Source organism: Dermacentor albipictus, chromosome 8 (genome assembly GCF_038994185.2).
Source record: "Dermacentor albipictus isolate Rhodes 1998 colony chromosome 8, USDA_Dalb.pri_finalv2, whole genome shotgun sequence".
NCBI classification, from domain to species: domain Eukaryota; kingdom Metazoa; phylum Arthropoda; class Arachnida; order Ixodida; family Ixodidae; genus Dermacentor; species Dermacentor albipictus.
Window position 1 is genome coordinate 37,064,407 of NC_091828.1, and position 27,176 is coordinate 37,091,582.

Below are 27,176 nucleotides of genomic sequence, written 5' to 3' on the forward strand. Positions count from 1 at the left end.
TAACAATGCACTGGTGCAGCGAACGCGACCAAGTGGTCCAAGGAGGCTGTGTTCGATAATGGATACCGTTAAAAGGTAGAGTAAATGAGTGAGTTCCTTTTGAACTTACGTACATAGAAAATTATAAATGTGCACAAAACACCACACAGTGTCTAACAAGGCTGCTCTAAATAAATCTACATTCCTGAAACATGTTTTTTTTAGAAAGCCGCTGCTTATTTCATACCGAATAGAAGTGATGTAAGCAAGACTACAAAAATTATTCCTTATAGTAGTAAGAGACCCAGGGAGCGAATGGAGAGATGAGCACAAGTTTAGCCTTACTTACCACACGAAGTACATATCACGTAGAAAACAGCGAATATACCACTACTGTGGTAGATATATTGCGCTTTGGGGAGCTGGACTTGGTGCCCTTAGACAAAATCCATTAGGGAGATTAAAAACATGTAGCAAACATCGACAGAGGATAAAAAAAAGATTTTTAGAGAAGGGGGGTATCCGGTGGCTTTGAATACGTTGCATAATAATTACGAAAGAGGTTATAACGAAGCTGGACTGCTTCGTCGGTAGCACTTCGAACATAATTTGATGAAAACGCAACTGTTCGAATTAGCGAGACCAAAATATATAAACAAATATACACACACTAGGCTGTCTACACCTCGTTTGTCCACTCAAATATGTTGCCTAGGCGACATTGCTCGCTTTGAAACGTAAGCGCAGCACATAATTTTTTGCTATGATCGTGTTGATCTGGCAACTCATTTTTCAGAAGTGCATTCGGGTACAACGGTCTTCTCATTTGATGCTTTAACTTTTCGGAGGAAAAGAAGTTATTCCTATATAGAAATGCTTGCTTTCTCTGTCTTCGTTCTGTAGACGACAGATAAAGAGTGAAGGTACTGCACATCGCCAGATTTGCCATTACGACAGCTGACTAACCCTTATTCAGATCAAGTGGTAATGAAGGCCTCACCTGTGCAAATTTGACGATTTTGCAACCGAAGTGGCCTCCATGCCAGTCGACAGTTGTTTTCCAGATGATGTCGGTTAGGACGCTCACTAGCCCCACGCCGAGATCTGAAGAGAGTAAAAAGTAGGATGCATTGATGAAAAATTCCCATTCAAAATTCTGTCGTGTGTGTATTAATGAACGAGTAATTCTGGAGTTTCTAGTTTCTTGAACGCCGCCTTGTTGTGTTCAGTTTTCATTACCTTCTGCGCGGATGATGCCATTGTGAGCAACAAAGCAACAGATTAACGTAATATATAAGTTGACATTTCTAATTAGCCCGCTTTGAATGATCCAATCGATGCCGTTTACAGAACTGAAATATCTGTTCTTGACAGAGAATTATGAATTTGTAAACTTCGTGCTTCTTTGTTTTTCGAACTTACGAACTTCTGAAAAATTTCTCAACAAGATCCAGGAATAAATCAAAATTCCGCTTAATAGCCCCCAGTACTTACCCACTTTTGTATTTCAAGTGCAAGAAATTTTATTAAGGTCATTCCAGGGGTCATCATAGAAAAGCGTTTTTGCGTTTTTCTTGAATTTGAAATTGCCTCGTCGGAGTTGGTCCCGAGCTAGAGCTTCCTCTAATAGCGAGGTCTGGTTCATTCATGCAAAAAATATTGTCATCAGAATGGCTCACACTCCTTTACGCAAGCAAAGCTGAAACGGGTGAATATGGCTGAAGAAACGAAAGAAAAAAATCAACAAAGGAAAGCAAGAAACAGGAAATGAAATAACGAAAAAGGAACGAAAGAAAGAAAGAACACTTAGGTGGTGCATTAGGTGCTCGCGTGCGTCGTTTAGGAAGTCGACCTAGCGAGCCACACGTTCACTGCACACTGCGGCTCGGTATCTCCCGCAAGAAGTCTCACCACACCGTTGGTATAACTTAATGCCCTACTCAGTGTGGAGCAATCTTTCGCCTTCAAGTGTTGCAGGAGTTCCTATGGGTGGGCAGCGCAACGCGGACGAAGGACGAGAGGAAGTACACTGCACTCGTATTGTGTACGCTCGTATTGTGTACTTCCTCTCGCCCTTCGTCCGGGTTGCGCTGCCCACCCATAGGAACGTGTTCACTCAACAACTCGCCCAGCTTGCCGTCTTAATCCAGTTACAGGAGTGTAACATGTTGCTGAATTTAGAGTAGATGAAACAATAATAACCGTCATAATTAGTACATTGAGACGCCAGTGCTTAGGGTATGTATGACGAGACGCATAGACCTATAGGAACTTAAAAAAAAGTTGCATACTTGCTAAATTAATGTAGTGATGGCAAACATAATGGCGTAAACCCCGCATACTTGGCATCCCATGATCCTGCTTGAGTGTCGGGCTCAACTGATACTGTCACCTTTGCGCATGCCTTATTGCGATGACGCAAATCACTTCGTTGAGCTTGACAAATCAAGTCGTCTAAAGCTATAATAGACATGGGGCACTCACCCCTGCAGCAGCATATCAAGCAATAGCCAAGTTGATTGCACGCCCAAAGTTCAAATTCAATATACCTCCGTGACCTAGATTTCTTCGTGAAAGAAACATTTTCACGGTGTAATATTACCAATGTATTGCCTTCGCATAGTATGGTAGCTTATGTTCCGTTTGATCGAGCGTGAGCTTTAACACTTACATTAAACACTTGTAAAATGCACAGCAGCTATCGTTTTGTGTTCTGTACTGAAAGTTTTAGCTGTGTTAGGAAATCGCAACTTTGACAGAGCGCAACTCACAAACCTGCGTTTTGAGCACATAAACTCCACGAGTTAATTCGAATAGACTCACCGGTGGGTGTGTATTGCTCCCTTAAAAGGAAAGCGACTGCGTAAGCCTGGGACATCCTAATGAAGCACCTCGCCTAAATAAATATATTTCTCAGGCACGCTCCTACATATTAAAGAAATTACAATCATGCCTTCCTCAACCTTCTCCCCAAGCGCACCCTGCTGTGGGATGATTGAAAAAATGCCCTTTACTGCTTTACTAAGAAAACGAGGATGCGCAGCCCGCTAATAACATTTGAATTCCTGCTGATGTTTGTCAGTTATACCTACAAAATTCAACGGCATGTTTCGGCATAATTGAGCTCGCAACGGCGAAAATGAACCCTTTAAATATCAACGGCACGTTTGAGCTTGGTCGTCATGTTCAACGGAAAATTTGTGGTGGGTCATCGAAGAGCGATCACCCAAATGAAACCACCGGGAACATGGCCTAATAGGCTTCCTGAAGAAACAGATCCTGGAGGGAAGGAATCAGTTCTGTGCACGGAACAAACAAGTTCTTCTTATTTGTGCCTAAACATAAAAAGAATGTTTCAGCCGCAGGCGTGAAGTGAAACTGGACTGACTGTAGACGAGATACTGTTGACGACGGGTTAATATATAAAAATAATAAACCCCAAACGCAAGTATACGCATTATATTTTGTTTTCAAAAGTTGCAACATCTTATTGCACCAGCTGCAGCCAGTAACCATACACGCCACTTCTGGCCCGGTCGGGTGATAGAATTAGAGCGTGATCGCATTAAGTTAAATGACACTTACAGCTTAGGCGCAGAAACGCGCTGCAGCTAATAGAACTAGGAGTAACAAAACACTTGAGCATGAAATACCACTTCATGTCTAAAATTACAACCTTGATACGCAGCAGCGTAAAATTATTCGCCTCGATTCATACGCAAATTCGCGACAGTTTACATAGGGTGTAGACAGATTTTTCCGGCTCCTATGTCGTGCCTAGAGCGACAGCTGCTGCTGCAATGATCAATTCACGAAAAAACTACCATCAATTTTGTCAAGGCACGCTGTTGCGAATTACCAGTTAAATAAATTCAGGTAGGACGTCGGCTGCTCGATACTTCTAAAATGAAAGCGCGCTTCACTTGATGAAGATGAATATGCTTTATTGGTCTCAGCAAGCGAAGAATATTTTAGTACATTTTATACAGTGTAGTCTTAGGGCTGAAATGCCATTTATTCCGGTAGAGTGCATTCCGGCAGAGTCACGTCGCAGACAATGGGAAGTTGGCTGTCGTTTCGCGGCTGCAGACGTTGTCGTTTTCACTCAATGAGCCATTTCATGCTCTCTCACAAAAAAAGACGAGTTTCCAGGCAAGACTCGTTGCAGCACCCCCCCCCCCCTTTCTTTTTTGCTAGTGCCAACCTAAAATTAGCGAATTTTGGACACTTAGCTACCGAACTACGGCTATATATTTATTGATGCTAATATATTTGTCCAATATATCTTCTATTGTAAAGTTTAAGCATGTATAAACAATTTTTACGGTATGGCGCATAGCAGTCACGGATTAGGACGGTTGTGCTTGGTGGGTTTTAAAATGGATACGAAGTAATTTAAAATAAAACTTTCAATCGATCAGTGTCATAAACAGCTAGAGTAATATGGGAGGTGAGCCTCGCAAATTGTTTCACAATATTAAACATTATTGCAAATATTCGCAAAGACTATCTGAACTCTAGTATGAGAGATGGCAATACTACCTAAAACGGTCATGTGCGCCTAATGCACTGTTAGTTTCGCGGCAATGTAATGCGTATAACCTCCAGGATATACCTAGAATTATCAGTTTACCTATCCATACATGTTAAATAAAAATGAAGAGAAGCAAAAGACAGCCGTTTGTTTTTAGTAATGTGCAAATCCCCCCAGAGTAAGCTAGCGGTAGTGCCCTAGCACATATTCCTAATGAATGTAGCCAACCTCCACGCATGCGCTCTATAGACGTTTACCCCAAGACATTCCAGTGTATGCTCACGTACTGCGAATGATATGTATAACTTCTGGTTTATGTTAATTAACAAAACTGGCAATGAAGAAACAAAAATATAATGAAAATGGCGGCTATCGTTGAAAAAAACCAGTTATTCCGGCGTCCATTGCCTCGGGCATATAAAACGTCCAGCATTGCGAGTGTCAGCCAGCCATACTCGGAGGTGCCACTCCAACCAATTTGGAATATGCGTCGAGACGCAGACACCAAAATAATATAGCTGCAGCCTTCTCTCCGCTCTCCTTAAATTTACCTTTGTTCAGAAATTTAGGGAGATCACAAATACAAGCACTCTGACATGATTGTAAAGTTCATCGATACATAGTGTCAGTGCCTCACCTCCTCCCTTTCCTCGGCTAAGTGTTTGTTGGCCTCAAATGATCGCTGCACAATTACAAGCCCTCTGCTGCTTTTATTCTTGTGACTTTTCCAATCTATCTTCTATGTTAAAGTTTTCGCATGTATGAAAATGTTTTTATGGTAGGACGCATAGCAGCCGCGTACTCACCATGCGTTGCCTCCCTTCGCGTAACAACGAGCGTGTCCGAGTGCTCGGCTCCTGTGCCAATGACAGCCACTCGACGCCTGCTTCGGCTGTGCCCTTTAAAGCAGGCGATCAGGCTTAACATAACAGGAAAGGCTGAACACAATGGAGGCGTACGCAGAACAAAAAATCTTTTGGGCGACGGAAAATAGGTTTGCAGAGACTTTGCTACAGGCCCTGGCTTATACAGAGTCTTACAAAGCCTTCACTTGATTTTGTTATATTTCCTGCCCGCCTTGCGGCAGATTCTAAAGAAATGCTGTAACATGGGCAACGCATTCAGTGGCCATCACGTCGGAATCTCTCTTAGCAAATTAAGTGTTTAAAGAAAATGTCCCCATGTGAGTTTGCTGCTACACGGGCCAAAGGTAATTCACTTTGAGCCCATTAAAGCACCCAAGAATAATTTAAAGGGATTAGAAACCTAGTTCTGACATGAATAGCGAGAGTGAGATCAGGCACAGTGTGTACGTGACTGCTAAGCACCCTACCATACGTACACTTCTTACATGCGTAAATATTACAATACAACGTATATTGAAAAAGTGATAAGGATATGAACCGCAGAAGGCATGAAATTGTGTGGCTCTCATATGCGCAGTGCTTTCGGATCCGCTGCAGAGAATTACAGATACCTTGTGGCGACTTCGCTGAGTTGATGTGGACACGCATGAATTTCAATTTTTAAAGGAGACGGAACACATTAGACCCTTGCTTGCATGGTCAAATGTGTAAAGGGATGCACACTTTCTTTACAAAAGTGCATTGGCCTACTCAGCCGATGTGTGCTTACATGTTCTTTCTGGTTTTCTCAGAAATCACTGCGCAATATTGACACAGTGATTTCTGCCTCAAATACTGAGAGCATATCGGAAAATATGTCAAAGAGCAGAACCTAAGTTTACGCCTTTCGTGAGAATGAACGACCCAAAACGCACCAACCATTGCGCGCGTCTTGATATATAGCAGGGGCTGAAGAATAAAAGAAGAAAAATGTAGTTTTCAAAAGCCTTCTCGAAACAACATGAAATGAGGTTTTTTAGCGCACGAAAAGAGACGAAAGACAGTGGCAAGACGCGGACACAGCGATATCTGGACACAGTGCTATCAGCGCGGACACAGCGCTATCTGTGAAGGTATCTGTCTTGCCACTGTCTTTCGTCCCTTTTCGTGCGCTAAAAAACCTCAGTTATGGAATACCAACACGCCCTAACCTACGCTCTTTACACATGAAATTAATGATTTGCAGTCATAATTTCAGGTCGACATTATGGGTGCAGAAAACCGCTTTTCCTGGGGAAGCTGCCGTCCATGTCCATGGTACATAAATCTAGGAATGTATGGCTTTATTCAATGTGTAACACTATTATCAGTCGAGAATACCGAAAGACGTCTAATATAGTGTTGTAGGCGTTATTTCCAAGTAGTGCACATGTTGTTTGCTATGAAAGAAGAAGTGCCGCGTTTATCAAAGGTAGCATTGAATGCGCTAAACAGCGTACAAGATGCCTCAATTACTCCTCAAAACTCAGGTTTCCTTTGAGCAGTAATACGAATAAAGGATACGATCCCTCTGAAAAGCAGAAAGAGAGATTTCACTCGGAAAAAAATGCCCGTACACTTGAAACTGTTTAACGTGTTAGGTATGATATGTATTCTGTATGAATTAGGTATGTATGATGTACGCTACTATTCATGCACTAAAAACTATACGTACATTCTTATGCCTCACTTGATGTAGCTATAGGGTACAGTCGTGCGTTAAGTCCATGGCGACTTTTGACTGTGTTCTTTTCTTTACTTCTGCTGTCTAAATTAATTCCTTCTGCTGAAATAAGGAATTAATTTCAATCTTTTTTTCAATAAGCAATTTATGGTATTGTGTCGTCCGCTGTCTAACTTGCGTAGACGTTCTACAGATGTAGCTTTCATAGTTTTTCGTATATAGTACTGTCAGTGAGCTTAGTTGGATAAATTCACTCTCATGTTCCCGCAGTTCCTTGGAGGGAGGGGGCAGGAATTAACGGTTGACCGAAGTTGCCTACCAGAATCAAGAAAATTATTTATAGTAGATATCACGCTATCAGGATTCAATGGACTTCGATAATGTAATCGGTTTAGCGGAGAAGAAAGTAGCACAAATTTCTCGCCATATCAGGTGATCGTACCCACCAGCCACTGCAATATTTCTTCTGCCCTTAAGCCTATCGCAAACTCAGACGTCTTACATCACATCAAAATAGTTGCCCTCACTCAATAACAACTTTCAACATTCTCAAGAGTGCTCTACATAGGATTATCACTTCCAGTCAGGCCTATGTACGAAAGGCCATGAAATTTTTTTTTGTGTTCTTCTCAAAAACTATCTAATTTTCTCAGCCCATATTTGGAACCACTCAAACGACGGCACATTACGCAGAAGGACCACCACGCTACCTCAGCGTGGCCGAAGCACTCCCTGGAGAGGCGTTCTTTGTGTTTGGCACTAATGCCGTGCGGGATGTCTAACAGTTCCGTTGTGCAATGCCAAGAGCATGCATACAAAAAAGCGCCATAGAGTGCTATATACTGGATTTGTTTTGTTTTTTCCTTTTTCTAAACGAAGCTTTTGTTTCCTCTTTCCCAACACTTTGCGAGTGCTGGATGCTGCCGTCTTTCGATTATACAACAGCTCTGGCCACTGGGTTCTTTGCCAGTCGGTATGTGACCAAGTAGAATGCTTGGGCCACTGCATATGGTGCAACTGTGCACGTGATATAGTTAATGAAGTAACTGCGTATCCATCAGCTATGGAAGCTCGGGGCAAATGGTTCATTGGAACCCTGTTGTCCGAAGCCCATGCGCGAGGTGATTGCGCGAATTCATACTCTTCCGTCCTCAGCACATTTCCGCCCATGAGGAAACGGACAAGATGGTCGGTGATGATAGTGGGGTTACCTTGTCGTCTAAACTTTGTTCCTTATTCTCATCAGCTTGAACGAAGATTTCTACTTTGCGGTGGTCGAACTGGCGAAACTGAAAGGGGCTCTTCTGGGGACTTTCCTAGTCTGCAACAGCTTGATTCACTGGCTGCGGTGGCGACGACAGTAGGTACTGGCGTCCCACCAGGCTAGAACAGATGCCCATGATTTAATGGATCGCGCATGAGTGACTGGATGAGAAGCCAGAGGAGTTTTTTTTTTCTTTTTATACTTTCACCTGTGGATTATAGGCATGTCTTGCATGTCGGTTCTCGTTCTCAATGAGGACGCCTCGAAGGGTTCTCGTGCTACCTCGACGCGTCGGTCCGGGGTAGGTCATAAGAGTGCCGGAACACTTGCACACTTTTGCTCGGGCTTCAACTCGTCGGGTGTCTCTGGTGGGGAGCGACTCACCGCTATTGTCATTGGAGTGTAGCGCTGCTGGTCGATGAAGCTGAACTAGGCTGAAGATATCGGTTAAGTCGCATCCGAGCTGGCCCGGGTTGTGGCGTTCTCGATATAGCGCTCTCGCTGGGATGGCCTGAACGTGGGTGGCGGCACGTAGCGTATTTTCACACGGCAAAGCTGTCATTCTTGTGGCAGTTGTGGTATACTGTGTCCGTTTTTGTTGTCCCTGGAGGCTGTAGAAGGCCTTGACGCTCTCGACATGCTGATTCAGGCCTGCGTTTTCGAGCGAGGCCTTGGCGGTGGTGTTCTTTCTGTTCACTGCAGTGGCGGTGGTGAGAGAAGCAAGAGCGATGGTGACTTTCTATAATGCGGTTCTGGTGGTAGCGGGACAGGCTTTGATTGTCCCGCACTATGCGCAGTTAGTACCCCGAGGGCGTAGGCATCAAAAGATTTGTTTCAAGTCTGTTTGTGCGACGTGGCTACTCAGTGACGTCTGTTCCGCGCACATTTCTCGGCGACTGGTTTGGCGTCGCGTAATGTCGCTTGATTAAGTGGCAGCTCTAACTTGTTTTCAGTTTTAGCCGTGGTCTGGAGCCCCGTGTCGGCGATAAACTGACCGTTGTTCAGTATCAGGTGGCACTACACCCTCCGCTCAGTCAGAAGCTTCGATAACCCACCGTGGTTTCTCAGTGGCTATAGTGCTAGACCGCTGAGCACGAGGTCGCGGGATCGAATCCCGGCCGCGGCCGCTGCATATTGATGGGGGTGAAAAATAAACATCACCCGTGTGTTTTGATTTAGGTGCACGTTAAAGAACACCAAGTGGTTGAAACTTCAAGAGTCCTTCACTACGGCGTGCTTCACAATCAGAAAGTGGCTTTAGCACGCAAAGCCCTATCATTTCTTTTTTCGGAAGCTTCGATAGTTGTTCCTTAAGCTGCGTCAATGTTCCGGCGTTTGCACTCATGCTCGTGTGCTTATCATGTGTACGGGCTGCATTTATTGCCTGCTGTCCTCGCGAAAAACTGACAGCAGTAGGTAATCAGAAGACGGAGCGGGAAGTAAGACGGTAACGAACCAGTCTGATGGCGTTTGGGATATTCTCGTGGTGCGCAAGCGCTTCTGTGAATTGCGCTTTGCATTTGTTGTCGGCCACGAGCTCTTCGATATCGTCGTTCCCTTCGGCGAGGCAACTGTCTTTGTAATCGAGTTCGGTTAATAGGGCTTGCAAGTTGGTAGGCGTTGGTTCGGTTTCTTGCAAGGCTTCGGCTGTGGTGGCGATGATTACGATAGCGATGCTTCGTATGAAGGTGCACTGACGACATAGGCGGTTCATGATCCGTTCTGCAGATGGCAGTCTCCTGCGCGAGTTTCGGCACCACATTAAATTAAGAAGTAACTACGCGTACATCGGTTACGCTAGCTTGGTGCGACTGCGTTTTAATGCGCAAGCATTCTAGGGTCCCTTCCCTTGGAAATCTGCAAGACCGTCTGTCTGTAAGGCGTGACATAATGCGTTTGATAGATAAACATCAGGTCCTATGGGGTACAAATCTTAATGCCTTATGGCTGCGTTAAACAGTGAGTACTGAATACATACTAGGAGCAAGTTGGGTCAATAAAATAATAATAAGGTTAATTATGACGGACTCATTTGAGCGCGATTATAATTCAATGATTGTGAATAAGAACAACGAGGCTAATTAACATTAACATTTCTTAAATTAATTACTCGAATCAACAGTAATTATGCTACAATACTTGAGCCTAATAAAACTGTATTAGGGTAACCGAGATTATTTAGGCCAAACTTTGATTGATTATTGATAAATTGATTCAGTCTGAACAAGAATAATTAAGGTAATTTAGGTGCCTTACGTCTAATTACGAACTTTTACGATGAAATTAGGCAAGCCTCATCCAGAATACTAAGGGTAATGAAGATGAATTTTTATTACATTATTTAACCATACTTCTGACTAATTTCTTTCACAATAATTTCTCCCAACCAGATTCATTCCGACTAATTAGGTTCAACAATCAAGTGATTGCCACAGATCATTGCAATACTTGACGCACATTGGGTTATCCTCGACACACTGAGCCGCAATCTGCGCAACTCCGACGCTCAGCCAATCATTCGTTGCATTTGTGCAACATGATCGACTATAAATAACGCCTACGTACTATCTGGAAAGTCCCACAAGGGAGTTTATGTAGCAATATTACGGAGATCCCGTTTCTCCCGACCCACGCGCGAGGCGATGACGCGCTTTATCCGATTCTGTTCTCAAAATGTGGCACTCGGAACGTGAATGTTGTTCCCAATCCCCCGGAATGGATATACGCCGCATCTAGTGGATAGTGATGATGATGACTCTAGAGACAGTGGTACCTACCAAGTAAGGGGTGTTCGCCAAGAATCGGGCAGATTTGAGGAATGTGTTAGGGGTGTGAATTTAGAAATCTGTAGTTGCGATAAATAAGCGTAAGTGATCAGAAAGTCAGAATCGTTTCTTGAAAATCCGTTCCAACACAACAACACCAATATAAAAAATCGATGAGCAAAAGACGAGACAGATAAGATTAACGATCAAAACTAGTGGTGAAATAAATGAATTTCTCATCGCAGATAAATATATCGCCGTGTGGGTCACCTCTGCAGAGAAGCCCAGGAAAGAAACAGCGCATGACAGTTCAATGGGAGGCCGAGCTGTCGCAGTGATATATATATAAAGGTGCCTGAATGTACAAAGAAAAAAAAATGTCGGAAACGAAGCCGGTAACAACAAACGCAAGAAATCCGCTGCAGGGAAGTGATGAAGTGGGCGTAAAAGTGAGCCGTGTGTGGGATAAGAAGTGAAGTGAACCAAATTTTGTCAATGCGTGCATAAAGCCAGAAGCGTTGACCAACACCTAGGTTAAGAAGGAGAATGGAATAATTTTCAGTAATCGTCAAAACAAATTAGCGTGCTTTTAACCGATCCCCGCATGTACGTGGAATTTATCGATTTTATTCATTGTTAACTTCGAACAGATTTCGCAACGACTGAATGCAGCATATATGTCAAAACGGCCTGCGAAGATGAACAGCCCGAAAAGGTGTGGGGATGCTCGACTCTCACGCGTCCCTTGAAGTTGTTTCCTGTAATCCGGCTTCACCCCGTAGTTCAGCCCCGGTGGCGGTCGGTGTGGTTGCAGCACAATGCGAGAGATGGTGAGAGTGTTCCGATGCTAACGCCAGCTAACGGAGGGGTTACTCGGGATCGATCGGGAGTAGGCTCTACCTCTTTGGCTTGGGATCGGCTAGCAGCAGGGGCCTTTCGAGCGTTCGCCGACCCCCTTTGTGGGAACATGCCAGAAAAAACTTATGAGCGAGACACCAGAACAGACGAGCACGATCGTTCTACCGCACCACCGTTCGCGTGAGCGTACATGTGAACTACTAGGCGTCTGTGTCCAGCATGGGGGCGAACATATTCCCTCACTATTAAGTCGCGGTGAGTCGGACTTCCGCATTTTGTCGCGCGCCAATCGCAATGTTCTATCAGTGAAAATTCGGATAGCAAGCATCAGTTTATGAAATGTGCCATAAATGCCCTTTTGTTGTTTGAACTATGTGTTGTCGTTCTTTTTTTCCCTAGAGCGCGTCCCTAGAGCGAGTCCACCTAGTGGACTGTCCGTTTCGGAGATGACGGAGTGTGTCCAGAAAAGAGAGCGAGGGAGACACCCGATTGCCGAAAGATGCGTTTCTACGAGTTTCCATGCACCGGCAAGCCTTGCATTTTGGACACCATGAGCAGGTGGCGGCGTTAGAGGGCGCCAAATGTTCTTACGGAGCCGCAAAAGAGGACTCGCTGCACTACACGCCTCATTGATAACTCGTTTTCACAGTGGGAACACTTTGTGTAGCTATAGACCGTTCTCACGCTTACAGAGTTCCCAGAAGACTTCAGCTTAATGCCTCCGCAACAACTCAAGTTATAATAGCCTATTAGGACTCTCCAGCTGGCACCAGTTTTGTTACCTACTTGGAATGTTTGCAAGTGAATTGTATTCTCAAGTGCAACAAAAAAAAGCCCATACGTGAGCTCAACGCGCGTCCTCTATATCTGAAAACATCAACAGGTGCCTACAGTGTACTATGCGAGGAAATACTTCTTACTTCAGACCGGAAGCTCTCTTGTGTCATGAACGCACTGCTGCCACATCGCGTATGCAAGAAGTGTGTAGCGACTCAGTGCTAAACGCATTACAGTTGAAGACACAGTGAGCTGAGTGCTGCCTAATTTTGTTTATCGACAGCGGCAACGTCTTTCTTTAAGGAACCACTTCCTAGGCAAAACTGCATACGCTGATGAGATCCTGCTTGTGGCGAACCAGGCAACCGGATCTCGAATGAAGTATTGTTAACGTATTTGCTAAGATACAGTAAGTTCGTATAGCTTTGAACTGTAGCGGAATTAGGACGCGTCGCTAACGGATGATCAAGAAAACCAATTAATCTGTTCAGATCGATAATGCAGGATTTCAAAACTTTTTTTTCTTGGGGGGGGGAGGTTACGCCTATGGGGTTGATTGCTAAAAAGAAAATGGAGGTCAACGTTACACTTTTTCTTTATTTACGCGCCGAAACTCCGCCGTCAGTACCTCTATTCGATATTGTCACGTGGAGTGACGTATGAAAAACACAGTAACAATACTGTGAAAGACGAAACTTACTTTTATTGGGCGAACCTGTGCCCACAAAAACAGGCTACACATAAAGAACGGTGACAACGGCGAACACCGTCGGCGATCGTGAAAATCTGATCAGCGGGTCAAACGCGTCAGCTTTTATAGCTCAGTCATCGAATGTTCCAGAGTAACCGCTGGAACCCGCGTGTGTTCCACATAGTTCTACGCCATTCGCGTCACGCATACATGCAATCAGATTGCACAAGGTTCGGCGACGACAGCGGACAGAAACTTCGATAGCATTCTAGAAACTTCCGATAATGTAGACGCGTCCTGCGCTGAACGATAACATTTCTTAGACATTAAAAGCGTTCACCCGTAAAAGATAAACGCGGTCATCTGTCAATTCATCCCTCTCATAAGGCATCGTCCCGATGCTACAGACATAACAGGAGAGTGAAACACAAAATGTGACTCGTTAAACAAAGTAACAAAACAACAAAAAACAAAGCCGAAACAAAGTTATATATATATATATATATATATATTTCTGCTACCATGGCTCAGTAAATGTTGTTAAACTTGCTAAGCTCATCTAGATCTTTTCCGAAGCGAGGGGGTTCATATTTTTGAATTCCACGTTGACTAGATCTGAACAAACGTCTTCAAAATGTAGGGCGTCACGGGAAGCTGATGCGGGAACTTCAAGGCGGCGTCGTTTTGATCTGTTCCTTCTTTTTGTTTGTCCATTGCCGGCTAACGACGTCTCCTCTAACTACAATAGTGGTTTTCCGGTATTGTTGGAAGGTTTTCATTATTATACACCAACTTACTATCATTTTATAATAACGTGTTGCATCCATCCATCCAAAATCATTTTAGTAATATTTGAGGACGATCTGCGGGATGAAACCTTCTTTAGAAATTGCGGGGAAGGTAGGTCACATGGAAGGCAGCGTCAATCTTTATTTTATGGTTGGTGTTCTTGTTATGAGCTGCGTAGCTTCAAAATGCTAACACCGTGCGCTGAGCGAGATGAACAAGGAGCTCTGAAGAGTTCGCCTTTTTTTTATTGTTGTCTTCAACAGCAGAGAGAACATTTAAATTGAACCCGAAGGAAGCGCGGAAAAAATTATCGTTATCCTGCAATCGAGAAGTAACACTAACTAGGAAATATGAAACCGATGTGGACGTAAAACAACTTGGAGCAGGCGCGAGCTGAACACGTATTTTCCGCGTTACGTGTGCGATGCTCAAGAATTCATTGTTTTCGGGACTGTATATTTTTTCTTTGTTCTAACTGATGTTCTTCATTATTCACTTCACCCGAACTTTTTTTTTCCTACCTCGCGCTGAAGTAAAATTTCGCCTCTGGCGCTGAGTGTATCGCATTCATTTTATTCCTTCTTTTTCAGTGCCTTTATGTTTACTAAGTTTCAAAGCATTTTAATTACGCAGAGTGCCTTAGCAGAAAAATAAATAGCTGTACACTGGAACCACGGCTTCTAAACTTCTCACCTCATCTCCTTATTAGTCCAAATTATTTACGCAAAATTACACATCTCAGGGAAGGGATATGAACTGACATGTACTAATCATTGGTATAGTTCACGCAAAGGCAAATATATGGATCTGAAAGCCAAAGACTAGCAGACGCAAATGCTCGAGAAAACTTAAGCTGCGCCTGCATTAAATCGAGCGGGAAAACCTGTAGTGAGCACCAATCACTTTTTCTGCTGCCGATATTGGAGGCTCTCAGCAAGCACGTCATCATGGGCACCACGAAATTACCAATTAAGTGCATGATGCACTATACAGGGTCAAGACACTAGAGAGTACAAGGGCGTCCAAAACGCTAAACTTCATGCATATCAAATTAAATGCCACTAAAGGAGCGATTGAATCCCGCCTATAGATATGGCGCGCTTAAGTTACTAGTGACTATGAGTCACTTAATTTCTCAGAGTTGCAGCTTTCATTCCTGTATGTAGTCATTGGTATCAAACTGTCCTTTTGTCCAATTGCTTTTTTTATTAACATTCCCAAATGATCAGACCGATTCATTAGGGGTAACTAGTGATGAGCTCGTTTTGGTGTTGTCTTACTTCCACGTCGCATGGTGTCGTGGATATGAAATGAAATCTCGTCTAAACGACGATTCAATTAGGTTAATTCATAAAGTCTTGTATTGTCATTAGTGATCATGAATCGTTATCTCTACAACGAGATTGCTGACTTTTATTCGTGGATGTCATCAATGGTAACAATCAAACTGTCATAAGATTACCATTCGTGATATCATTGTTAAATGATCCCGCCGACTCAACAGGGATCATTATTGATGAGCTCACTCCAGTATTCCTTACATTTCTGCAGCATAGCATCATGGATGCCATATAAAAGCTCGTTTAAACTGAGGTTCAATGATGACGACTAGAACGCGGTAGGGTGTGGTCACTAGCGATCACGGATCATCATCATCATCATCATCATCATCATTAGCATCATTACGCTCATTATCATCATCATCAGCCTGGTTACGCCCACTGCAGGGCAAAGGCCTCTCCCATATTTCTCCAACAACCTCGATCATGTACTAATTGTGGCCATGTCGTCCCTGCAAACTTCTTGATCTCATCCGCCCACCTAACTTTCCGCCGCCCCCTGCTACGCTTCCCTTCCCTTGGAATCCAGTCCGTAACCCTTAATGACCACAGGTTATCTTCCCTCCTCATTACATGTCCTGCCCATGCCTATTTCTTCTTGATTTCAACTAAGATGTCATCAACTCGGTGTTTGTTCTCTCACCAATGTGCTCTTCTCTTATCCCTTAACGTTCCACCCACCATTCTTCTTTCCATAGCTCGTTGCGTCGTCCTCAATTTAAGTAGAATCCTTTTCCTAAGCATCCAGGTTTCTGCCCCGTAGGTGAGTACTGGTAAGACACAGGTATTGTATGGATGGATGGATGGAAACAACTTTATTCTGAATCCGGCAAATTTGACGACCCGGGCTCAGGTCTCCCATGAGGGGACTTCGAGGCCTTGCCTCGTCGCCGCCTCTCGGGCTTGCTGGACAGCCCACTCTTGTGTCTTGAGGTTGGAGCTGCGCAGAGCGGCGGCCCACTTCGACGCAAGAGCCTCCGGAGCTACTGCCATTGTAGCTGATGTAACCCGACACTCCCACAACATGTGTGACAGCGTCGCTCTAGTTGCCTGACATAATTTGCAAAGAGCAGTCGGGTATTGCGCGGGGAAAATGTGCTGCAATCGCACCGGACTGGGGAAGGTTTGTGTTTGCAATTGTCGCCAGATGACTGCCTGGCGACGTTTCAGCATGGGGTGAGGTGGGGGCAGCAACCGCCTGCCTAGCTGGTAGTGCTTGGTGATGTCATTGTACCTGACCAGGCGTTCTCGCGTGTTTTGAGCCAGCAGTTCTGAACTCGAAGAGGCGGTCTCCGATTCTGCGCGGCGGGTCAGTTCTCGCGCAGAGCGGTGTGCTACCTCGTTCAAGTTAATGAGGCCCTCATCGGTGGGGGTGGCGACGTGCGCTGGAAACCATATGATGGCGGTGTTATCTAAGTGCTGTCGACCAGCTTTCCTTAGAATCTGGAGAGCTTCGGAGGAAATGCGCCCCCGCGCGTAGTTGCGAACTGCGGATTGTGAGTCGCTAAAAACTACCTCGCAGAGGGGGTCGGTAAGCGCAAGCGCAATTGCTACCTCTTCTGCTGTTTCGGGGTATTCTGTTGCGACACTACACGCGTGCGTAAGCCGGGAGCTAACGTCTACGGCTACCGCCGTGAACCGGTGTTCTCGTGTGTATTCTGCGGCGTCTACAAAGCGCGTAGTCCTCTTTCCACCCAAGGAGCGCAGCAGTGCCTTGGCACGGGCCTGGCGTCGGCCCCGATTAAATTCGGGGTGCATGTTTCGAGGTATAGGGGCGACAATCAGCGTGTCGCTGAGGTCAGGTGGAATGACCTGTTTCTGACCGTGTTGGACGTGGTAGTTGAAGCCGAGTTTCTGCAGGATGTAGCGGCCCGTGGCTGTCAGAGACATGCGTTCGAGTTGAGAGGTTCTTTGCGCATCCACAATTTCCTCAAGCGTGTTGTATACCCCCAGCTGTAGCAGACGAGCAGTGCTTGTGGACTCCGGTAGGCCAAGGGCGATCTTGTAAGTCTTGCGTATAAGGGTGTTGATTTTCTCCCTTTCAGTGACATTCCAGTTGTGGAAGGCAGCCACATAGGTGATGTGACTGATTGCGAAAGAGTGTATGAGGCGCATGACACTGTCCTCCTTCATGCCCGTATGCTTGTTTGTAATGCGTTTGATCAGGCGGGTAGCCGCTGTAACCTTGCCTTCGATTTTGCGAATAGCTTCTATGTTTGACCCGTTGGCTGTTATATGCATGCCTAGGATGCGTATCTTCGGGACTCGGGGAATGCAGGAGCCGTCTTGCGTATAGAGGATTATGTCGTCACATTGGCGCGATTCGGCTGTAGGCTTGGGCCGGCACTTTTATCTTGATTGATAATGGCAACCTGCTGTTCATGATCTGAGAATGCGTGCCAAACGCACCCCAGCCCATTCTTATTCTTCTGATTATGTACGTCTCATGATCCGGATCCGCGGTCACTACCTGCCCTAAGTAGATGTATTCCCTTACCACTTCCAGTGCCTCGCTACCTATCGTAAACTGCTGTTCTCTTCCGAGACTGTTAAACATCATTTAATTTTCTGCAGATTAATTTTTAGATCCACCCTTCTGCTTTGCCTCTCCAGGTCAGTGAGCATGTCTTGCAATTGGTCCCCTGGGTTACTAAGCAAGGCAATATCATCAGCGAATCGCAAGTTACTAAGATATTCTCGATTAACTTTTATTCCCAATTCTTCCCAATCCAGGTGTCTGAATACCTCCTGTAAACACGCTGTGAATAGCAATGGAGAGATGGTATCTCCCTGCCTGACGCCTTTCTGTATTGGAATTTTGTCTCTTTCTTTATGGAGGACTACGGTGGCTGTGGAGCCGCTATAGATATATTTCAGTATTTTTACATACGGGCTCATCTGCACCCTGATTATGTAGTGCCCCCATGACTGCTGAGGTTTCGACAGAATAAAACGCTTTCTCGTAATCAATAAAAGCTATACATAAGGGTTGGTTATATTACGCAGATTTCTCTATCACCTGATTGATAGTGTGCATATGGTCTATTGTTGAATAGCCTTTACGGAATCCTGCCTGGTCATCTGGTTGACGGAAGTCTAAGGTGTTCCTGATTCTATTTGCGATTACCTTAGTAGATACTTTGTAGGCAACTGACAGTAAGCTGATCGGTCTACAATTTTTCAAGTCTTTGGCGTCCCCTTAGGATTATCCAATTCGTGACCCAGAATGGCCATCGGTTACCTTCCCTCCTCATTACATGTCCTGCCCATGCCCATTTCTTTTTCTTGATTTCAACTAAGATGTCATTAACTCGCGTTTGTTCCCTCACCCAATCTGCTCTTTTCTTATCCCTTAACGTTACACATATAATTCTTCTTTCCATAGCTCGTTGCGTCGTCCGCAATTTAAGTAGAACTCTTTTCGTGAGCCTCCAGGTTTCTGCCCAGTGCGTGAGTACTATGTTACGGTGGTAGCCATCATTCGTGCACGTCGTCAGTGGTATCCATCAAAATATCAATAAATGAGCTATATTTCCAGCACTAACGCATAACTAATATTGCATAGTCATTTGACTTTAATATATGTACTTTATCCCTATAGCAACGAGGTCGCTTCGACGCTATTCTACTTTCTCACAGCCTAGAGTCATAGGAATAAAGAAAATTATTCAAACGGCAATTCAACTTTAATAGGAGGCGCTAGGAATGAGTAACTAAGAATAACCAATCCCTCTGCATTGTGAGTTAGCAATGATAGCGGAACAAAGTGTTCATGGAGTGACATTTTGGAAGATAATAATGACGACGTGCATGATGGATGGATACCACTTTTATGCATAACAAAGTGATCTGAGATGGCTAGTTAATGCGCCCTAGCGTTTTGTTAGTTATCATCGGTGAATCGATATTTATTAGGGCTCTTAGCTTATATCCACGATACTATTCTGCATAAAAGTACAAAAACACCTGACTGAACATATCACTGGTGATCTCTAAGGATTTAGTGTTATCCTTTTCTAGTGATACGAAAAACGCTCATTTGAGGACGATATGATTAACAACAATAATGAGATGCAAGAAATAAGGCTACCACTGCAATTTTAAAGATAGTTCTTCATGATCAGTAGTTACTCAATCCGAGCGTCTTTGAATTATCACAATTAAATTGTAGTTTGCCTAACTTTCATTTGAAATCTATGGTGTTATGCTGCATGAGTGTGAGAGACCTGACTCAATTGCATCAGTAGTAGCGACTTATAACTCGACCTTATCATTGAGCAATGGCAGCAAAAATGCTCATTTTATGACACTTCCATTGATTCAATTGGAGACAAGCACTAATGAAAGCTGCAACTTTAAAATAAAACAAGTGATTTATAATCACTAGTGATTCAAGCACATCATTTCCTAATAGACTTGGCTGAATCACCCGTTTTATGACGTTTAATTTCACTTTCATGACGCTATTGTATTCAAAACTGTGATAACCCTGAACTGAGCATAGCAACTTGTGCGCACTAGTTGCCTGAACTTCCCAGATTTAACACGTGCTGAATTGCTGATTTCATGAGCATTTGATTGGTCTCGATGACGACACATCCGATTGAAAGCTACTGATAGCGGCAGCAGAAAAATTGATTCGTATTCACTGGCAACCAAGGCCTACCAGCGCATAGTAATGATTATTGATTGTCTCTTTAGTGTTTCAGTTGATGCCAAAGACGACATCCCACCTGCGTCACTATGTTAATTATACAGTGCTCACATTTCCTCGAACATCTATGCGAGAATTTGTCTTCTGAGTCGCTCTCAAAACACAGGAAAAGCGTCTAAAGGAAGTAGATGGTCCCGTGGCAGGCGCACGATTCGCCCCACATCTTGCTGATTAATCTTGAATAAAATTTATGACCGCTAATATTTGTAAAATTTTGGTTACCACGAAATTCAGATGCCCTTGAATTACGCGAAAATTGCAGCAAATCCACCGGCGTTTAGAATAAATTTCCTGGCGTTTACAGAATCAAACGCTTTCTCGTAATCAATGAAAGCTATATTTAAGGGTTCGTTATATTCCACACATTTCTCTATCACCTGATTGATAGTGTGAATATGATCTATTGTTGAGTAGCCTTTACGGAATCCTGCCTGGTCCTTTGCTTGACAGAAGTCTAAGGTGCTCCTGATTCTATTTGCGATTACCTTAAAAAATAGTTTGTACGCAACGGACAGTAAGCTGATCGGTCTATAATTTTTCAAGTCTTTGGCGTCCCCTTTCTTATGGATTATGATTATGTTAGCGTTCTTCCAAGATTCCGGTACGCTCGAGGTCATGAGGCATTGCGTATAAAGGGTGGCCAGTTTCTCTAGAACAATCTGTCCACCATCCTTCAACAAATCTGCTGTTACCTGATCCTCCCCAGCTGCCTTCCCCCTTTGCATATCTCCCAAGGCTTTCTTTACTTCTTCCGGCATTACGTTTGGGATTTTGAATTCGCCTAGATTATTTTCTCTTCCATTATCGTCATGGGTGCCACTGGTACTGTATAAATCTCTATAGAGCTCCTCAGCCACTTGAACTATCTCATCAACATTAATAATGATATTGCCGGCTTTGTCTCTTAACGCATACATCTGATTCTTGCCGATTCCTAGTTTCTTCTTCACTGTTTTTAGGCTTCCTCCGTTCCTGAGAGCATGTTCAATTCTATACATATTATACTTCCTTGTGTCAGCTCTCTTACGCTTGTTGATTAACTTCGAAAGTTTTGCCAGTTCTATTCTAGCTGTAGGGTTAGATGCTTTCATACATTGGCGTTTCTTGATCAGATCTTTCGTCTCCTGCGATGGTTTGCTGGTATCCTGCCTAACGGAGTTACCACCGACTTCCATTGCACACTCCTTAATGATGCCCACAAGATTGTCGTTCATTGCTTCAACACTAAGGTCCTCTTCCTGAGTTAAAGCCGAATACCTGTTCGGTAGCTTGATCTGGAATTCCTCTATTTTCCCTCTTACCGATAACTCATTAATCGGCTTCTTATCTACCAGTTTCTTTCGTTCCCTCCTCAGGTCTAGGCTAATTCGAGTTATTACCATCCTGTGATCACTGCAGCGCACCTTGCCGAGCACGTCCACATCTTGTATAATGCCAGGGTTAGCGCAGAGCATGAAATCTATTTAATTTCTAGTCTCGCCGTTCGGGCTCCTCCACGTTCACTTTCGGCTATCCCGCTTGCGGAAGAAGGTATTCATTATCCTCATATTATTATGTTCCGTAAAGTCTACTAATAACTCTCCCCTGCTATTCCTAGTACCTATGCCATATTCCCCCACTGCCTTGTCTCCAGCCTGCTTCTTGCCTACCTTAGCATTAAAGTCGCCCATTAGTAGAGTCTATTTAGTTTTGACTCTACCCATCGCCGATTCCACCTCTTCATAGAAGCTTTCGACTTCCTGGTCATCATGACTGGATGTAGGGGCGTAGACCTGTACAATGTTCATTTTGTACCTCTTATTAAGTTTCACAAGACCTGCCACCCTCTCGTTAATGCTCTAGAATTCCTGTATGTTACCAGCTATATTCTTATTAATCAGGAATCCGACTCCTAGTTCTCTTCTCTCCGCTAAACCCCGCTAGCACAGGACGTGCCCGCTTTTAGCACTGTAGATGCTTCTTTTGGCCACCTAACTTCACTGAGCCCTATTATATCCCATTTACTGCCCTCTAATTCCTCCAATAGCACTGCTAGACTCGACTCACTAGATAATGTTCTAGCGCTAAACGTTGCCAAGTTCATATTCGAATGGCGGCCTGTCCGGAACCAGTGATTCCCCGGTAACAAAGGTCATACGCATTGCACCTTATTTCTGCCATAGGGATTCGGTATTGTGCGGCTGGCCAATCAAATGTTTGTAAAGTAAGTTTAAGGTATCTCGTAAAATTAACCAAGGTACAGTGCGTGGCTTTATAACATGCGATGGGTCGTGAACACACGCGCAGGAACCCTGAAATAAAAAAAAAAATGTCGGAAACCATAATCAAAACAAATGTGGTGAAGGTTACTTCCACGAGAGCAAGGACATGCGGATACTTCCTCACACAGAATGACGATCAGTTTTGCGATTCTTTATACTGAAAGAATTGACATGTTGTTGCAATCAGAAGAATGGGCCTTGAAAGAGAGACATGTATAAAAAACTTGAAGGATAGTTTCCGGTTAGCAGGCGACCTTTCTTCTATGAATTGGAACCTGAGCCTTGCTTTTATTACAGTGGAACATGATAAACCATCAACCACGAACGAGAAGGAACAGCGTTTCGTCTAATATAGATGAAAGCGGGTTAAGCACTGGGTAAGGATATCACATTCGACGTTCCCGATTCTCGGATTTGCCTCGTGCAATGCTGCAAACTCGATCACCTGCAATGGCGAGGTGCATAATGAAGAAGTTCATGCGAGACTTCCTGCCCTTTGGAAGCGCAGCCAGCACGGCGCTGTTGCCAAGAACAATGCAGGCGAACAGGATCCAGAGGAAGGTCAGCGTCTCCACCTGCGCAGGATGACAAAAAGAACGGTCATTGTGAGTAGGAGCGCCCTTGCACAACAGTGGAAAGGGAGCGAAGGCACAAAAGCTTATTATCAGGTTTCACGGCAAGTGGACGCTCCATCAGGCGCGTGAAGTTGATGAATGGGGCTTTGTGCTCGACTCGAATTTCAGCGCTAATAATGGCATTGCTGTGGAGGCATTTTACTGCCATCATCATCATCAGCCTAAAGTTAATTGCGCTGCAGAACGAAGGCCTTTCCCAACAAACCCCAAGAACTCCCATCTTGCGCCAGCTGACTAGCGCAAGACAGAGGAGAGATTTACCTTAGCTCTAAATAGATGGCTTATGCTTCACTGCAGAGCGCGAAAAAAGAAAAGCGAAAAAGAATGCTGGATCTCTACACTCCATACGGCCATTTCTGTAGAAATAGTATGCTCCATAAAAGTTCTTTTTTTAATTTTTTTGGCATCCTGTACTTTTTAGAGTGAGTGTAAACGCTCTTTTGTTACAACTGTTGTATTGATCTTCTTTTTACATTGTTGGGTTGTATATACTGTCAAGAAAAAAACTGCATATTTAGGATTTTCACATTTACAGAGCTCGTGAAAAACCCTTTCTTCTTTCTATAGTTTTGTTTTCTCTTTATTTCTAAACTGGTTAATAAGTTTTCTTGCTACGACAGTACCGAGCGCTAAAGAATAATCTTTGTCGAGCCACCAATAAGACCGATAATTATGAAATTTTTTTCTGTTCGCGTTTTAGCGCTGTTCAGGGTGGTTTTCTGCTTCAAATAAAAAGGTTGTTCAATATGTCTTCTTTCTCTGTCTTTAGGATAGCCTGGTCGCATGCGGTTCAAAAGCACGCTGTCAGAGCCATGTGAAATCTATTTAGCATTTCTTTTTGCTTTATTTCAAAACCGCTCTATCGCAGACAATTGGACTTCGTTTTTGAGCATGCACATTACTCTGGTCTGCACTTGTGCGTATTACAATAGCCTCGACACACGTAGGGTCAGTTGACTGAACTATCTCGTATGCTCGGTTGCTATAGTCGAAAAATGAAATCCTTGCTATTTTTCTTTGTCTCTTTCTTTCTTTGTAACCTCGTCCTTCTAAACTGAAGCTCGTAAGTTTGAATCCTCCTCCAGTACGCCACATCTCCAGGCTTGGGGTGACACCTGGCACCACCATAAAATGACGAGAGCCTGTGGGGCTCTAGTAGTCCAGCTGCAATGAAATTAGGAAGGCCCAGTGAGTTTAAACAAAAGACACTCCTTCGCCATGACAGGCATTTGCCTCTCTTGTGCGCTGTTCGGCCACTTCCCTCCCAAATGACTCTTATAATTAATCCAAGGCCCTCAGTCCCCAGCATGGCCATCAGTCCCCACTATGTGGAGTGATGAAATTACAACATTTGCATGCGCAAGTTACAACACGTTGGCGCAGGACAGGGTTATTTGGAGATCGCAGGGAGGGGTCTTCATCCTGCAGTGCACATAAATTAGGCTGATGATATATATATATATATATATATATATATATATATATATATATATATATATATATATATATATATATATATATATATATATATATCATCCGGTACTTCTAAGTACACGGGTGTTCCCGCACTTTGATGAAGCTCAATAGGGCCAAGGGCCGGACCTCTCAAATCGTGGCAGTCCAGAGGGCCCGCGAGAGGGCCGTCAGGTTTCACCTGATGGTCCCCGAGTGGTCCTAGCCAGGTGGCGTTGAGTTTACTCGCGTGTTCTGTGAACTGAATGAAGATGTTTCACTGACTCGCTCACTCGCCCACATCGAAACGTGGCTACCGTGGCCGGGATTCGATACCGCGACCTCGTGCTTGGCAGCTCAACACCATAGCCACTATGTAACCGTGGTGGGTCCATAAGATCCAACGTACAACAGCCGATAGTGTGAACTCAAACTCAGCCTGCGAGAAATCAGGTGTTCCACAAGGTTCCATTTTAGGGCCATTGTTTTCCGCTTATTTATCAATGTCATCATACAAAATTTATGGGTAAAAATAAATCTTCTTGTGGATACCTGCATACAATATCATGAAATGCGCGGTCTGATTGATCAAGAGTCATTAAATGCTACTTTAGCCACACTGGACACATGTTGTAAAAATTGGCAGATGACTATTAAGTACAAAAGAAGCAGTTACAATGAAAATGACGCGAAAAAAAGAAAGTTTATGTCTGTTTAGCGCATTAATGGTCATGCTTTGTTAGAGGCCTCTAGACTAAATCTAATTAGGAATAATACTCACGTCTGACCTAAATTTCAATGACCATATCGGGTACATCGAAAAAAAAGGTCTTCCAAAAACACGGGTACCTTAGAAGGAGGCTTGGAAATACCACGCCGAACATTAAACTTCTCGCATACAAGACATTTATTAGACCTTCATAAGAATACGGAACGGTAGTGTGGGATTCCTTTACTGTGTTCTACATAAAAAAACTGGTAAGGGTTCCAAGAAAAGCTACCGGATTTGGCTTTAGTTGTTATAGTTGGCAGACGTCACCTTCCCTCCTCTTACAAAAAGCGAAACTCGAAAAGCTACAAAGAAGTACAGGAAAGCTAAAATTCTTTTATTTTGTTTTCCATGGCACAATTGCAATTAATAAGAAATTGTATATAAAACGAGCATCTGAATAGGCAGTGTGCCTTAGTCAATCTGAGAAAATTTTAAAAGACATTTCACAAATGAAACTGATTTCTTCAAGAATTCACTTTTTTTTTCAATAACGATCTGTGAGTGGGATCGTTAATCAGCTGATGTTATAGAATGTGAAATGGTCCATTTATTTATAAATGCACTCATAAACTGCTCCTAAATTTATTTTTATATTCTCATTTTTATTTTTTTATACTTTAGTTTTTGCTCATTCTTGTTTTTTGCATTTTATTTGTTGTGTTATTGTGCATCTCACTGTTTGATAACGCCATGTTTTCCGTTGTGTTATTTTTCTGTTTAGTCACTACGTATTTGTGATGTTATATGTTGCAATTGTTTTTCCAGTGAGAACAATCTATACAAAGTATAAAAATAAATCAAATTAACCAATAAAAATGAATACAGCCAAACACAAAAGGTACTTTCCGTCCTTGCCTCGTGTCGTGCTTTACTGGTCCCCAGTAGGCACTCTTACAACAAAATGATGGAATTATGCCAGATTTAACGTAATTTAATTTGGTCAATATAATCTCAGCGTCACAGCTACGTTTACACTGCACAATAATGGTAGCGCTGTGCTATTTCGCTTTCTAACGCTTCATCGCCGTCTCTATGTATTTCATGTAAAGGAAACTGTGATGCAATGCGCCGTTCGCATATTCAGTCAAACGCGGCTACTAATAAAACAACTTCTCGTTCACATAATGTCGGTAGGTGCTGAATACAATAACTTTTTATATATTCCACTTATTGCTTGAGTGTTAAGTGAAAACGAGGCATACAGAATATTTACACATTACCAAAAATATTATTATTATGATTTACCTTAACCGCTTGCTCTCAAAAGGTTAGCAGTGTTCTTTAGTTTGGTACCACCTGCATTTATTATTATTGATGCCACAAAGCAGATGAAGGAAAGAACTGGTTCCTTTTAATGGAAGTTTGAAGAACCTCTTGACAAGGACGCTAAAGTGAAGTGCGTAGGTGGTACAGTTGCGAAGATATAAGTGTTAACAGTATATAATGTTTTTGTTACATGCGGTATTAGAAAGCGAAACTCTAAGAGGAGTTTAAAGAAGTTTCACGTCACCATAGATGCGAGCTGAGAGGCTGTTACCTCGAATGGCGAAGCTGCTCGCAGACACCGCATTCATGCGTGCGGTGACAATATTGACACGTGTACTTATCTTTATCGGGCGACCACATTTCGCCGCCTAGCAAATGTTATCGCACAGCGCGGGACGCGCCTGCATTTATCCGAAGTTTGTAGAAAGTTATCGATGCTTCTATCCACCGTCTGTTGTCACCGAACCTTGTGTTATCTGATTTCATCGTGTGACTGGAATGGTGTAGAACT

General features: G+C 43.6%; 1 protein-coding gene across 1 annotated transcript in view; it reads right to left on the reverse strand.

The window, feature by feature from the left end:
- LOC135901524 (cardioacceleratory peptide receptor-like) overlaps window positions 1-27,176 on the reverse strand; it is a 172,456-nt gene that overhangs the window by 21,187 nt on the left and 124,093 nt on the right. Inside the window, exons 2-3 of the mRNA XM_065431366.2 lie at window positions 22,986-23,115; window positions 980-1,083 (exon numbers count right to left, since the gene is read on the reverse strand). Of these exons, the coding sequence (XP_065287438.2) occupies window positions 980-1,083; window positions 22,986-23,115 (234 nt within the window). The remainder of the gene's footprint in view (window positions 1-979; window positions 1,084-22,985; window positions 23,116-27,176) is intronic.